This window comes from Notechis scutatus, chromosome 3 (assembly GCF_049901735.1).
Source record: "Notechis scutatus isolate UNSWTSFEM ecotype Mainland chromosome 3, rNotScu1.2, whole genome shotgun sequence".
Classification (NCBI taxonomy): domain Eukaryota; kingdom Metazoa; phylum Chordata; class Lepidosauria; order Squamata; family Elapidae; genus Notechis; species Notechis scutatus.
Genome location: NC_142011.1, coordinates 50,085,071 through 50,101,156, shown reverse-complemented (window position 1 = coordinate 50,101,156; position 16,086 = coordinate 50,085,071). Strand labels below are relative to the sequence as shown.

Here is a 16,086-nt window from a genome sequence, read left to right as displayed (position 1 = left end):
AGAGCAGTAGAAGTAATAATCTCAAAATGCAATAATAGATATTTCATATTTTTTTTCTGTAGCAAATATCTGAATGGGTGCACATATAAATAACAATGATACCATGATGTACTTATTAAGCATGCATAGTGGAAAATAATTTGGAAGAGTTTTAATACTTCATGTTTAAAACAAATGTTCTGTTTATTATGTCTCTAAACTCTAATGGTTTTTATATTTATGTAATCTTAGAATAACGACAACGAGACAGCATTGCACTGTGCAGCTCAATATGGCCATACTGAAGTGGTGAAGGTTCTTCTGGAGGAGTTGACTGATCCTACTATGCGCAATAACAAATTTGAGACTCCTCTTGATTTAGCTGCTCTCTATGGGAGACTAGAGGTTGTGAAGATGTTGCTTAATGCTCATCCCAATCTATTAAGTTGCAATACTAAGAAACACACTCCCTTACATCTCGCAGCTAGAAATGGCCATAAAGCTGTTGTTCATGTACTGCTGGAGGCTGGCATGGATAACAACTACCAGGTATTTGTTTAAATTTGTGTGTGCAGAGTTTCAATATTAAAATAATGTTTCAGGATCAGATTGCGTATAACACAGCTCCCTGTTCTATAAGAACTTTTCTAATCACTGCTTCACTGTTTAAGTTTGAAATTTAATAGAATTATGCTTTGAAATTGTTTCAAGTACAGCAGCTAATTGTCAGCTAGAGAATTTGTGGTGCTTGAATCCTATATTTTCAACTGGATATTGTCTCTTTTGTTTCAAATTCAAAGGGAAATACAGAGGGTTTTTTATTAGTTGTAATTTCTTATTGATTTATTAAAGTGATCAGCCTGTATTTTTAAAGAAGCTGATATTTAAATTGGAATAAATGGCAACAAATAGCTTCTGTTTTATTGTTTTCTGATGGCATTCTCAATCCATGCTTGTTTTACAGACAGAAAAAGGCAGTGCTTTACATGAAGCTGCTTTGTTTGGCAAAACAGATGTGGTACAGATATTGCTAGCTGCAGGTAAGGATCTTTTAAACATATTTTTGGATTTCCTTTTTTGGTGGTAGTCTTAGCGTTGTAAGCATTCAATAGCCTTAAGCATAGTTCTTGAAAATGAGCAGTATAATTTAATTTGAATCTTTCACCCTCCTTTTTAAACTGCTCCTTCAAACTAAAGCCTCATGACATTTTTAGTATAAACTAGGATAATTAACAAGAGCTAAGCAGGAATTGCTAAAGCCTCTAATTTGATTTTGGAGATCAGGAGGTATTGCCCTTCTGAAGTTATTATTTGCTTTCATCACAATTGAATTGTAAAATATAATTTAACATATATGTATTGCTTTATTATTTTAAGTATTCCTATTCTGCTTCATTTGAGTATAGGCTTATCAGCTTCTTATTAAAAATACAATAAAATAAACTTGTCTTAAAATTATATTAAAATAAAATATAATGAAAATAAAAGCACTTCTCAAATTAAAATCTTCTTCTAATATTAAGGGCCTTCATATAGCATAAGGTCAGCTTTAAGCAATAATAATAATTAATGAACATAAATGTAGGGCCAAAGTGTATATTTAGGAGGAGGAAGTGATTAAGGCCAAATTACATTTGTAACACATTTTGCTGTGTGAGTATATGCAACATTTCTGAATTACTGTGTATAATGTCAAGTTTCTCTCTGTGTTGAAGGCATTGATGTGAATATAAAGGATAACAGAGGCTTGACTGCTTTGGAGATTGTCAGAGAACTTCCTTCTCAAAAAAGCCAACAAATAGCAGCTTTCATTGAAGGTAAATAATTAAACATAAAAAAGAGGGCAAAAGTGGAGAAATAGGAAGCACACTAACATCACACACACAGCCATAAAATGTGTGGTTTTTCAGTTGGGCAATTTCTAAAAGGCCTACATTGCTCAATTACCTACAATGTGGATACAAAGAAAACTAGATTGAGCAAAAAAGATGTTTGGCCTTGTTTTTGTAACTTCCTGAAAATACGGTATTAAATGAATAGTTTCCTGGTTTTTACTCAATTTGATAATAGTCTCCTCAGCATTGAATTTTTATCTCATTTCAAATTAGTTATGAATGTAATGCATGCCTTGCTTATTTTTGAGATTTATACCCTCCAGGTCAGACACTTTGACAGACATTATATTGCAAGATGCACAATAGCATTAAGTAGGCAGAGGAAGAAAAGTAAAATAGACCATTTTCCAGCCATAAATTGTTTGCAGATTAATTCAATGCATCAATAGGTGGGTTTTTTAGATAGGGTCATTTTTAATGATGGACTAGTGAAAGAACAGAGCAAATGCATTGAGATACAAAACTGGGAATCACACAGAGAAGGTTCTTCCCTGTTGGCCATTTAATACGATTGTGGAAGCGGCCTTCACTAACATTTGCATGAGAAAAAGAAGTCTTACATTTGGAGAGAGTACAGAGGACAGATTTAATATTATATAAATCCAGTGTCAGCATGACAAAAAGGGGTTAGCAGAAGCAGGGTTTCCCTCCCCCCCCATTTCCTTCCCTTCCACTGTCCATTTACTTTACCAAGGCCCTCCTGAATGGAGTGAACTAAAGAAAATGGAAATCTATGAAGATTGGATAGAGTCATGATCCATTAAAAAAAAGAAGGTAGTCCGCAACTTAAGACCATTCGTTCAGTGATCATTTGAAATTATAAACATTCCCTGATAGAAGATACAGCAGTTGCAGTGCCCTGTGACCATGTTAGCAAAATTTTAGCACAAACTATCCCTATGACTGCTGCAAACCCCTTCCCCCCACTCACCTATCTCTCCCTCATCTCAGTGGCGCATTTGGTCCACTAGCGCACACAAAATTGTTGCAACCCTGGAGGCCTCAGCCTGCCCACTTCTCCCAACCCACCATACCCAGATCCACTTTCCTTTGCCTTTTTGCGAAGATACTGTCAGGTGTGCCAAGCCAATGCGAGTCTCATCAGACAGCTAGTGAACATGTTTCTGAAGGCTATAAAAGCTGGAAAGAGCCTTTCTAACGTTTAGAAACATCATGTTTGCTAGACTAGAAAGCTAGTGACCGTGCTGTTTTTGAAGGGTAGGAATAGGCTGGTACTTTTTCCAGTGATTGTTCTGAAGGCTGTGAAGACCCTCCTTCTAGCCTTCAGAAACATCCCGTTTCCTAACTGTCTGGCTACACCTTCAGAATAGTTGCAGCATGTTTGTCTTTCTACCCTTCAGAAACATTGTATTCCTGGCAAGAAAGCTGGCAAACATGACGTTTCTGAAGGATAGAGAGGCCGGCCTTTCCGAGTTTCAGAAAAGATTGTGTTTGTTATCATTCTAGCCAAAAAGCTAGCAAGGACTGCCTATATTAGCGAAATGACAACATTGTATTCACCCATAATAAACATGCAGAACGTATCCAAATATATGAAAAGTAGATTACTGTATTTTGTTTTTTTAAGATTTCAGGTAGCAAATATTTATTTATTTATTTATTTATTTATTTATTTATTTATTTATTTATTTATTTATTTATTTATTTATTTGATTTGCCAATTGTTTACAAGATAATAAGTATAAGTGTATACATAGTTGTGAATACATGAAATGGGTACATATAAGAAAAATAAAAGAATAAGAGAAACAATAGGACAGGGACGGTAGGCACGTTGGTGCGCTTATGCACGCCCCCTACAGACCTCTTAGGAAAGGGGTGAGGTCAATAGTAGACAGTCTAAGGTTAAAGTTTTTGGGGTTTGGGGAAGAAACTACAGAGTCAGATAGAGTATTCCAGACATTGACCACTCTATTGCTGAAGTCGTATTTCCTGCAATCAAGTTTGGTGCGGTTTACTTTGAGTTTGTATCTATTGTGTGCTCTTGTGTTGTTATGGTTGAAGCTGAAGTATTCACTGACAGGTAGGACATTGCAATGTATGATTTATCTTACATGGCACCTTATTTCTGTTGTTCCTTTACTCATTTTATTTGTTCAGACTGTACAACAAGAAAGAATCTTGTAATAGCAGAAGAGAAGACATCACCGCCTTTAACTGCTTCTAGTGAAACGTCAGTTCGGATACCTCAAGGTAAAATATGAAATGTATTAAATTATTTATTTAATAGTAATTGTATTAAAAATTACAGCTGCAACAATGAAAAACCAATATAAACTAAAACAAAGTGCAGGAGAAAAAAAGAAAATAGACTGGATAGAAAGGAAGGAAAAATAATATAGTAAAAAAAAGGAAATATAAAGAAATTATTTATGCTTTCCCCACAAGTATAAACAATTATCACCTTTTCTTAAAATACAACAAATGTTCTCTTCTTCCATAGCTTGGCTCTTATCTACAACTAGTTCCTTAAAAACGTCATTTCAGTTCAGATAAACTCACTATTGAGAAGACTCATAGTACTGTTTCCACTTGAGCTGATTTTGGATTATAAAGAACATTCTGGAATGGCTTCCACAATATTCCTACATCATCTCTTTCAAGAACTTAAAACAGATATTAAAAATAATACGATAGAAGATTTTTTAAAAATCTAGTGTATTTCATTGGTGATCTACAGGGGTTAAGTACTAGTTTTCTCCCCCTCCCCCCATATTCCCTCATCAAAAAAACTGCAGATGTGAACAAAATATATGATGACTCCAGTTCCCAATGTATATGCAAAGGTGATAATATGAATTAGAAAGTTATGGAAATAATGGAATCCACCTTTTATGCCTCCGGGATAGTTTTATGTCTCTGGAATGTAGCCAGGGTTTCGAAAAACAGAGTTTGTGAATAGGGTCACTTCAGCGAGTGAAGCTGTTTCTGATTTAACATGTTTTCTTTAGGGAATGTGGAGAAAGCAGTGACAGACTTGATAACAGATGTTGATGGCAAGCCAGAAGAGTGTCCATATGAAGTACTGTACAATGCAACCTCCTGTCATTCTTTGGACAGCCTTGCCAGTGGAAGATCCTCAGACAGAGATTCAGTGAACAGGGAAGCCGAGATGACTGGTATTAAAGTGACAGCAGTGAGACCTGTATGTAGCCTGATGTGTGTTATCTTTTTCTTTTTATGGAAAATAGGTTGGGATATAACAGCAGGTCTCCAAATAGGTGTACAGTTTGAAGTGATAGTAAATAATTGTTAAGGACTTTGGTTACTCACTATCTGGAGGCCATTTGCCCTGTTACAAAATTCTCGCAGGAATTATTCCAAGTTCACAATGTGATGGCTATTTGAATTAGGATGAATTTCTACCACTATATATTTTGCTAGGGAATGTAGCTCAGTTTAACCATTCAGGAGCAAGGGGGGGGGGGAAAACTTGTCTAGAATGTGACTTTCCTCTGAACATTTTTTTATCCAGTTTTCTTCCGATTAAAAATCACTCTACCGTAATAATCCTGAATACTAGGTTTGTTTGCCCTGTTTTACTATATTAATTGGCCAGCAAATCAGTTTGTCATGGAATTTATGGATTTAATCCAGCAGGGGGAGCTTGGAGGCTTTGTAGGCTAATTAAAATAGCTTAAGTTAGTTTTTCTGAAAGCAGTCAGCTTTATTTAAATCCACTAGACTTGGTAAGAACAATATTGGATTTGAGCACACTATGGAGTATTTATTGCACATTGAAATAAGGATGGTTGCAGTTTATTATAAATATTCAAAGTTAAACATGACTTTGTACATGCAGCCCACAATATATGCAGATTTATTTTGAAGTTATCTGTGGTTGGCATTTACTAGATCAGAGATAGGAGAGCCAGTTAAGGCACTGGAGCAGGAGTGAGGAGATTACTTTTCCCTTAAGGACAGAAGCCAATTGGGTGACCTTGGCCTGCTCACCTCCTCTCAACCGAAATCAGTGCCAGGCTGTCTGAAAATCATTTGGTATGCTTCACACTTAGGACTTGGTGAGTACAGTGCAAAAACTCAGCAACTATGTGAGAAAAATGCTAAAAAGACAACAGCTAGATCAGTGATAGATAAAAACTGATTTTTCAAAGACAGTACAGGCATTCCTCATTTTATTGTGCTTTGATTTATTGCATTTCATAGATACATTGGGAAACCAAAACATTGGTGTGACTTGCTTTATTTCAATAATTGCTTTATTGAAATTGTTCTAGATCTGAGCCCTCAATATATCTGAGGCATGCCTATATTTTGTATTTTTAGGAATATTTTAATGTTAACAAATTGTGTGTAAGTGTAAAGTTGATCACCCTATATTTTATATTTTGTGTTTACATCATTTAATTTAAATTATTTAATTCTAACAGGAAGTCATATTTTATTGGGAATGTAACATTGGATATGTCCAATACTGTTATATCTATTTATAAGTGAAATATGAAGAAAATTTATTGAATGTGAGAAGAAATACTTAATGGGAGATGTTTACTATTTATCTCTCCATAGCAGCGTTGAAAATGTGAATCCAGAATGAGAGATTTGTTAAATAAATTCTGGCTTCAGTATTCCATTATAAAAATCCTTCATTTGGTCAGTGTAGGCTATTATTATAGAGATTTGTTTCTTTGGCTAGTACCACTTGGTTTCCAGATTGAAGTCTGATATTCAAGTCTGGCTTCTATGTATGTATGTATTATGTATGTATGTATGCATGAATGTATATGTATATATATGCCTTTGTTTTAGAAGTACACTTGAAAATTGAAACAGTTAATGAAACAGATTTAAAGATAAATATGTTTTTATGTATGCCATATGTGAACATATAAGCAGCTTTTAAAGTGTCTTCTGAGATCAGTAACCCAATATTAACAATACTGATTGATTAACTGATTAATTGATTATGTACCATCAAGTCAGTGTCAAATCTTTGCAACCACATAGATTTTTCTATGTGACAAACTAACTTGGTCTTTCAATGGTGGACCCTTCTTCGCTGTAACTTGCTCCTAGTCATCTTTTTCTTGTCTTTCCTTGTACCTTTCCCAGCATTAAAACTTTTTTTAGAGAGCCCAGTCTTCACATAAAGTATCCAAAGTAGCATAATATGAGCCTGACCATTGTCCCTCAAGTGAGAACTTGGGGTTGATTTGTTTGAGTTTTTTGAATGTTGATGGTAATCTCAGGAGTCTACTCAACATCAAAATTCAAATGCATTGATTTTCTTCCTATCCTGCTTCTTCAATGTCCAACTTTTTTCTTCTTCTGTAGAGTATTACATGAAATACCATTGCTTGTATGATTCTGAATTTTGTAGGTACAGATATATTATGGCATCAGAATATTTTTTCTAAAGCTTTTGTGGTTGCTTTATCTAGCACTGCCTACCAAGTCTGTGAAATATTTATTGAATGAAAATTATGCCAATTTTGTTATTAGAGAAGTTGCATATCAAATAGTTAGGACATCCACAGAGTCTAAGGGAAGCAATGTACGCAATGCAAACTGTCCACTTTTGTATTTTATTGTGACATTGCATGTAAGAAGGTGAGGCACAGTTTGTATCCTGAGGCCACATCACGTGTTTCATCATTTTGATGAAATTGCTTATTTGCTTTGCTGCTGTAAATATGTTAAGGTTGCATCAAAAATAAATTTGAAACGAGGCATTGATGATTATTTTTTCAAAATTGTAGAGAGAGCGTCCACCACCTCCTGCAAAACCACCCCCTGATGAAGAAGAGGAACATGAAGATAAAAAACATGATACATCCTCAGTGGTAAACATATGTCCTCCTTGATGTTAATGATATGGAGGGAATGTCAACACATTAATATATTTAGAGGGTAATGTGACATTTATAAAAAAAATATTTATTAATAGTTTTAACTGCCCTATCAGCAGGATTTTTTCAGGATTTTTTGCCATGGTCTGGTTTCCATCTGGCAGTCCTTTAGAGTATTTTCAATCGATATGTATGGATACTCTGTACCAGTGGTGGGATTCAAATATTGTTGCTGCCAGTTTGGTGGGTGTGGCACACCAAACGCACACTTTGCGCAGGCGCAGAGGCGTTTGCGCAGGCGCAAAGGCATTCTACCTCACCTCCTGCAAGCCTGCACGATCTCCCGATCGTTTCAGCAGCTGCCGCGCGTCACTATTCTATGCTGCACAAAGCAGCTGCGCTTCAAATTCAGTGGATAAAGGTGAGTATGGGAGCCCGGCTGGGCGGGCGGGCCCAACAGCAGAGCCATTAGAGCAGCAGAGAGAACTGGTTCGGTCTCCGCTGCTCATCGCTCCTACCAGCTCTCCAAAACCAGGCAGAAGCGGTCGAATACCCCCACTGCTCTGTACATATCTAGTATTACTCTGTAAAGTGGAGAATTTTCAGTTGATAGGTAAATATGTGTTATTTAAATTGTTCTTCATTTTTTATTTGCTAGAAAAATCTCCTTTTGAGAAAAAGTGCTTTTTTCACAATGAAACAAATTGTTTAATTAATTAATAATAAGAAATAGAATTATTATTAACTTATGCCTGTGTCTGATTAGGGTTTGGTCACCAAGAGAAAAAGTAGAGAGAGCACAGCTGATGAAGAAGAACATCCTTATGAACTCTTGCTAACAGCAGAAACAAAGAAACATGTTACAGTAGATAAAAAAACAAAAGGTAAAGACTGTTATTGCAAATTGTACATAACTAGCTATCCCCAAAACTAATTTTGGCCAGAAGGTGAGAAACTGAAACAGTTCCAGCTTTTCTTTTAAGTTAGAGGGATTGACTTGTTTTGTGTGCCCACCTAGCAATTTCTTTTCATAAGACTTTGATTAAAATATTTTTGCTTTGGTAGCTTTCTGATAACAGAAAATGACTCAAACTTTTGTTGTATGTTTATTGTAGAAAACCAAGCAGTCTATGGTTAATGTATCCATGGTATTTTGCAAGACACTTCAACTATTTTGGAAATGCCTCCTTGCTCTCCCAAATTGTGTGTTCCTGCATATACACTTTGCTCTCTTCATTTAGCAGAGTTTCTAGCAAATTCATTCAAATGTGTCACTTACTGACCTAGTTAAAGTGTCCATTGTCCTCTCATATTACTGAATTCTCACATCTGTAAGAGCCAGCTAATGTGTTTTGTTTGTAAAACGATTTTAGTTCTTTGCAAATTGTATTTTAAAGGCTGATTTGACGATCCTTCATATGTTCATTTTCCAAGCATGAATTCATACTGTAATAGAAAAAGGTTTGATTGTTTCTATTCTTCCTATACATACTAATGGTTTCTCAATATTCTGATAAAGGTAGAATTTATAATGAGAGCTATTGCTGTTGAAAAGGTAGCACATTAGATTTTGTGCATTTTGACTTGAAATTAGTCCCATTGTATTGTCAGGTACAGATATTAGGCATAACATTCTTTTTAAAAAAAATTCGTATGAAAATTATTAAGTCATACCAATTTTCTCTATTGTAATAGTTGATTTCAGTGGATTTTGTACAATATTTCTTAAGTAGCTTTAGAGAGAAATGCCTACTTAGTTTAATATTTTCTCCAGGAGAAACTCAGTAGTTGTATAGCTTTTCTAACTTCTTCAGTTCATAAGTATATGACTTCAATAAGCAATTGCAATACTAAATAATGAGAATTAAATGAATCTCTTAAATAGAACATTTATGATTTGCTTCATAAAAATAGCATGACTTCGGAATCATACATCCTCATTTATTAAAAAGAGCATTATGTGAACAGTAGGAGAAAATAATCAAATTTGGAGGATTCCCATCTAATTTTAAATCATACTTCAATATTGTAAAAATGAGTTACAGCAAGGCTTCAGTTCTCATGATTTCTCATTCTCTCCCATAATTACAATATTTTATTATCTGGAGCTTAGTTCTAAACTATAGCTAAAATTTACTGTTTTGAGATGTTCTTTTGACAAATGAAAGGTCTTTTTCCAATCTCTATGCATCGCACATACCAATTATGCACATTTTTACAATCATCAGTGGAAACTTTTTGAACTTAAGTAGTTTTTTTTTAACAGGAAGTGCTCTCTCCAGTATGCATGTTCCTAAGTATGATTTTTCACCTATTCTCGCAGTTTCTTTTACACTACACAGAAAAAGCAACAACATCCTTCTCCACATTCGTTTGTTTAGTTGAAGACAAAGTCCTGGGTTTCTTTTTTTTTCTGCATGTGTCTTCTTCATCTGCACTTCTCGTTTAAAGAGAAATTCTATTCCGAAAAAGTTGGGTGAAAAAGGTAATTTAGAAATTAGCTTACACTTCCCCAAATAGATTGTACACTGCACAAGTTCCATTTTGCAAGCACTCAAATTGCCCAAAACATATTATTTCTGTCTAACATGCTTTGAAGAGAGTCATATTATCGAGAACTGCCTTTGTTTCCAAAAATTCATCAAACCGACTACTGGTTTTTCCTACCTGCATTTACCATTGCATCTTCAGTTACTGCTAAATCAGTACTGCCAGTTTTTAAGAACGTTTCCCAGCATGTTGTTCTTAGCAACTGTTCTTAAAACCCTCTGATCTCAGGTCCTCAAAAAATACTAGTACTAATTGTTCTTGACCTAGCAAATGTGGTAACCTCAGAAACATCAGCAGTTTTGTCGTCTGAGAATGGTCTTCAGACTCCAGTACTTCCAGCGCTTCTTTATCGTTGTCCCTATAAATAAAAATTCACATCATGCACTGCTTCTTTGACATTTTCTAGGAACTTAGATTTTTTTTTCATTGGAGTCCTACTCCATGCAACATAATAGTATCTAATATAATTTATTAAATTTTGAGGCCACACAACTCCAAAAAAATATCTCCGTGGCTCACAATGTTTAAAATACATAACTTCAGAAACATGACTACACAAAACTAATTGTGGCTTCTCCTATTTCCTTAGTTTTTCCTGCCGTAGTGCTGACTTCTAAAAAGTTATTGCTATTGATGCCTTGCAGCAGAAGTGCTTGATTCTGAAGGCACCATTTCATTAGTATATGCATTGCAGCAGTATATAACATCCATCAGATCTGTTACTTCCTGTGCATTTGGAGCGTTATGAACAGTTGTATCATTGACATTTGTTCCCATTCTCGAGCTTTCACTGAACAGCAAAGAACAGATTGTCCTGATTTTAGGTTTCAATCTGGGAACAAGCCTCTTAAGAAAGCAATTAAGCAGTGTCAAAGACCTGTTTCACTCTATATTGTCTCCATTTACAAATAAAAGGTTTGGAACAAAAATTTATTTTAGAAAAAATGTTCATTATGGAGGAGATCTGGCAAAAAAGTGGAGCCTCTAGTATAGTGGCTGTCCCAAGATAATTCCAGGTTCAATTGACCAAAAGATGATGGATCAGTTTTGAGCTCTGAGTCCTATCTTAGTGATATCATTGAGTCCAAATGAACAACAACAAAAGGACAAAACAATACAGGATAATCTTAATTCTTCTTTTCTTGTTCTCAACTCAGAAGTTCAGGACCAATTGAAAATTCTGTGGCCATAATTCTAACACCACTCCAATGCTGATCTCTTTGATCTAGTAGAAAAATTATCAGTGCTGGAATTATACACACTGAAATATATATCAGTAAGAGATCATTCAAACTAATACAATTTATTTTAAAGGACAAGATTAGAGACAAGTCAATTGCTTTGCAGTCACATTATTTCAGAGAAATAGTGTCCTCACCAGCTTGTTTTAGTGGGGAGGCTCTTCCTCAGTTCCAGATTCTTGTACCTGCTCTTAAAATGCTGTGACTTATAAATTGGCAGGCACTAAATTATCAATGGTTAACTCTCTCTTTCCCAGCGCAAGCACACTGAAGTAATAGTCACAATCCTTCTTGCCCTTGCAGCTTGCTGCTCCTAAATGCATATAATTCATTAACTGTAATATTACATTAGTTATAATAAGATCTTATAATAACTTCCTAACTATAACCTATCGTCCATCCTCCCTTCTCTCCATTGTAATTCTCTTTGCAAAGTAAGCTGCAAAATGAGTGACAGGTCAGATGTTCCAAACTTTGCTCGTGATGCCCTCCAGACATGATTACTCTTCTTTTGAAAGGCAAGCATTAAAAAGGCAGAAAGAATACTCAGGCTTCACGTAGGACTCTGAAACACTGTGTTGCTTTTGCATTCAGTTTACTATTGCACTTTATTAGTAAGCATACTTCAAAATGATTTGAGAAAAATGCACTCTGTGATGGCCCTCCATCCGGGAAGAGTCACACTCCACATTTTGAGTAATATGGTAGAGGCATTGCCCCAGCTTTGCAGCAGATAGTAGAGTCTCACCTTTGGCTTTCTGACTCCCAATGAATGACCATTACTGATACTCCCACCATCTTCTGGGATTCAATTGTAGGTAGCCATATTTTCTTTGGACATATAAATCTGATGATGCTGCTTCCGCATCCAGGAAGGCTCACCAACACAGTCATCCGATGCAGAGTTCAGAGCAGGAAGTAGCATTTTTTCAGTACTAGCAGGTTATGTTTTCTTGATGCTAGAACCTTCAGCCTTATGATTGAGAAACAGACAAAATTGCTTTAAGGTCTTGTTTTTCAGTACTGCTCAAACATGATATAGCTACTGTGTTCATTCCTGTGCATTATTCTTTGGCCTCCAAACATGTTTTATCAAGTCAAAGATTGTGAATACTTTTGATATATCGTAGCCCCTTTTCTCTCTTAATCTTGGCACTATGGAAAAATGTTTTCAATACTGGTCCTATGGAAAAGTGCATTCTGCACCAGTGGATAAGGAATAGTAGAAGCATGAATCATAAATAAAGGTTTTATTACTCCAGAGCTTTATTTCTGTACATTTCCAGTTACTGAGAATGGCTGGTAAAGTACTGGCACTTTTTAGGTGAGAAAGAACTGTCTCCAGTGCCTTATATCTCAAAAGATGATAGGAAAATGATCTTTCAGAAGGAAAAGAACTAAACAGCAAATCAATATTTCCAGGTATGGTAGAGTTGTCATGGAACAAGTATTATGACCATATGGGGCACCTTTAAGGAGATATAAATTTCATACCTTCTGGTCTGAACTATGAAGTCATGGTCAAGACTGAAAATTTCCTATTTGAACTGTGAAGGCTTGTTTAATGAGAATAAATCATGACAACCCGAATGAGGTCCAGAAGCACAGGGCTGCAGTAAAAATAATGGACCTTTACTTACATCAGCAGTAGTGTTTCTGATTTCAACATAGAAAATGAAATTCCACAGTTCAGCACTGCTTGCTTGGGTATCTAGAATGCATCTTGTCTCAAGCTCCAAGGTTATAATTCTTCCTTAAAGATTGGACACACAGTTCTGAAGATACACATTGTGCCAGTTCCTTTAATTTTGAGGATACTGTAGCATGTCTTGCTTTTAACAGTAATTAGCTAAAGACAGATTTGTATTGCAAATATTAAAAAATATTTTTATTTTTAACTTCTCAGGTGAATCATCTTTAGGTGCTACCTGCAGTGTCCAGCCACAGGTAAGACAGATATAATTTTAGTATAGATTATATCCAATATGCCAATAGATGTTCACTCATACCTAGGAACTTTCTCTTCTTCTCCTTCCTCTGTCACTCCTTCTTAAGTCTGTTATGGAAGGACTTAGCTTCTGGAGTGTATTTGAGAAGTATGTGGAGAAGAAAACTCTGTTCTGCTGAGGACTGTCATTGTAAAAGTGGACTAGACACTATTTGAAATTATTGCATGCAACAGTGCACATATATACAATGCAACAGATACATGTTGTGTATGAGTGAAAACATTTTAAGCTGTAGAAAAGCCATTTAAAAACTATCAGACAGTGCAATATTTATCAGAAGTTTCAAGTTCAAGGCTCCTCCAGAATAGTCAAAACATCCTGCTTTGAATTTGAGACAGCTGGTGGCTGTTGAAACAGGGTGTTTTCAGTTCAAGACAGTTCAGATGCAGCATGGTTTAAATTTAAAACATTTTTGCAAAATCCTACTGAGATCTATCAAGGTATATGTTTTCATTTCCTACATTTTATAGCAAACATTGAAACAGAACTGAAATTGTTTAATGCTAAATAACAGTAAAATGATAAAAGGAAAATTCTAATTAAGAAAAATTGAACACTCTATACAGTGAATCAGGAGTTTATGTGCTGTGAGAGTATCTTAGCAGCATTTGGGACATATGATTTATTAATAGAGAGGCGCTGTGCTACTGAGGAAATAAGCTCCATTTTTATGCATTTACACTATATGTTAAAATTCTATGTAAGCCTACATAATTAGCAAAATGACTGATGTTTCTTTTTTTGTTCCTCTCTCGGTTTGTTAGCTATGCCATTATTGTTCTGTCTTGTGCTGTTTATTTGGGATGGGTGGGTGGAAGACTTGTTTTTTGTATTGATTTATGTTCTTAATTATAAACTGCCCAGAATCATTGAGAGTTGGGTGGCATATAAATTTAATAGGTTACACAGTCAACCAGATGTTTAGATATAATAGAATAGAATAACAGAGTTAGAAGGGACCTTGGAGGTCTTCTAGTCCAGCCTCCTGCTTAGGCAGGAGGCCCTGTTGATATGCTATGATGATGATGATGATACAAATATCAACTGTAGTAAGTATCTAGACAATTTGTAGAAGGGAAAAGGCTATATCAAAAAATTAAAAATAATTGTGGCTGCAAAAATTACCTTTGACTACAGGTCAACTGCCTTCTGGCAGTGGCAGTGGCAGTGCTGTAGCTGGAAGCCTCCATGCCTTATGAAGTGGCAACTGTGGTTATGTTTGGTGGCAATGAATTTGAGTTTCTGAAAAATTCCAGAGGCCACAAAAGGCTGTTTGATGGACTGTATGCAGGCCATGGGCCATGTGTTTTGCAGGTTTGAGCTAGAATTTCTGATTGAAGTAGTATATAGCTAAAATCATTGGTTGCTTTTGGTTTATATCTAAGGGGAAAAAATTCAGAAGTCATATAGATATTTAATTATTCTTTCTTAAAAATAGAATGATTTCTTTTAAATGTATTTGTCAAATATTTTTATGATACAGGTATAGTAAAGTGGAATTAGTTGTTGCCACCAAGAATTTGATTCAACAAATAATATAAGTAGTAGAGTTTTCCTATCAGTTCAAATTCAAAAATTGTATCTGATATTTAGATTTTGTATTCTGTTAAAAATTCTGATACAATCAGTACTTGCATTTCAAAATGAACTTGTCAGAGATTAAGGGTTCAATATTCCATGAAAGTATTTTCTTTTTTCCCTAACTTTGTTTAAAATCTAGCAATTTCCCATCATTTCTGGCTAACATGGTCAGTGCAGAGGAATGACTGTAGTTGTATCAAAATATTGGTACCAAAACACCCAGTTGAGATCAACCTATTAATTCTGATTGGGTTTTTTGCACATTTAAATATTGCCATTTGTCAAAGTTTGTACTAAACATTTGAAAAATATTTGGAAGCATGATACTTAAAGTAAAGAGGCATATGCAATTATGCTTTAACTTACCTAATTTTTATAAAGGTTAACATTTGCTAAATCATAACTAATAAAATTAATTACATTGTACATAATTCTTTGCAGGTATGGTCACGAAAAGGTCTATCTTCTCAGGATGGTCAGTGGCCACTAAATTGCCAAGCTTCTTGTGATTTTTCTTCTGGCCATTCTGAACAATATCCAAGTCCTGAATCTCAGTTGGTTGAGATGCCAAAAGGTAGGTAATTCTGAGTCATCCCAACTTCATAGAAACCTATTAAAAATGGTATTTGTTTTTTTAACATATGCAAGAATCCTTTGATCTAACTAGCATGACAAAAAACAAAATTCAAATGTCTCTTATAGAACTTTGCTCATGCTGGGAGATTTTTTTTGTTTGTTGTTTTGCTTTTGGGAGATTGGGAAATACAGCCACAGTTTCATTGCAACAGTGACTGCTTTGTTGGGCTTCATAGCTGCCTTTGGAAGAATGAAATGTTTCACTGTGTGATACAAACTGTCAGCTGCTTTTCCACCCTCTGATAGCAGTTGCAAAATGTTTATAGATGCCATATTGAGCATTTTGTGCAAACAGTAAAGTGTAGAGGCATTTTATTCATCTTTTTATATATGTTGCTATTAATATATTATCACAGCAAATCTA

General features: G+C 35.1%; 1 protein-coding gene and 1 long non-coding RNA gene across 18 annotated transcripts in view; one reads left to right on the top strand and one right to left on the bottom strand.

Annotated features, from left to right (window-relative positions):
- ANKS1A (ankyrin repeat and sterile alpha motif domain containing 1A) overlaps positions 1-16,086 on the top strand; it is a 116,879-nt gene that overhangs the window by 43,779 nt on the left and 57,014 nt on the right. For all 17 annotated transcript variants that reach the window (XM_087959826.1, XM_087959824.1, XM_087959816.1 and 14 more), the window contains 9 exons: positions 232-528; positions 944-1,019; positions 1,695-1,796; positions 3,996-4,088; positions 4,847-5,040; positions 7,616-7,699; positions 8,472-8,589; positions 13,403-13,443; positions 15,528-15,660. In XM_087959826.1, the coding sequence (XP_087815952.1) occupies positions 232-528; positions 944-1,019; positions 1,695-1,796; positions 3,996-4,088; positions 4,847-5,040; positions 7,616-7,699; positions 8,472-8,589; positions 13,403-13,443; positions 15,528-15,660 (1,138 nt within the window). The remainder of the gene's footprint in view (positions 1-231; positions 529-943; positions 1,020-1,694; positions 1,797-3,995; positions 4,089-4,846; positions 5,041-7,615; positions 7,700-8,471; positions 8,590-13,402; positions 13,444-15,527; positions 15,661-16,086) is intronic.
- Positions 9,629-12,469, bottom strand: LOC148131176 (uncharacterized). The gene is made up of 2 exons (XR_015748534.1): positions 12,245-12,469; positions 9,629-10,613 (listed from the first exon to the last, which is right to left on the bottom strand). It is a non-coding gene; the product is annotated as an uncharacterized LOC148131176 (long non-coding RNA).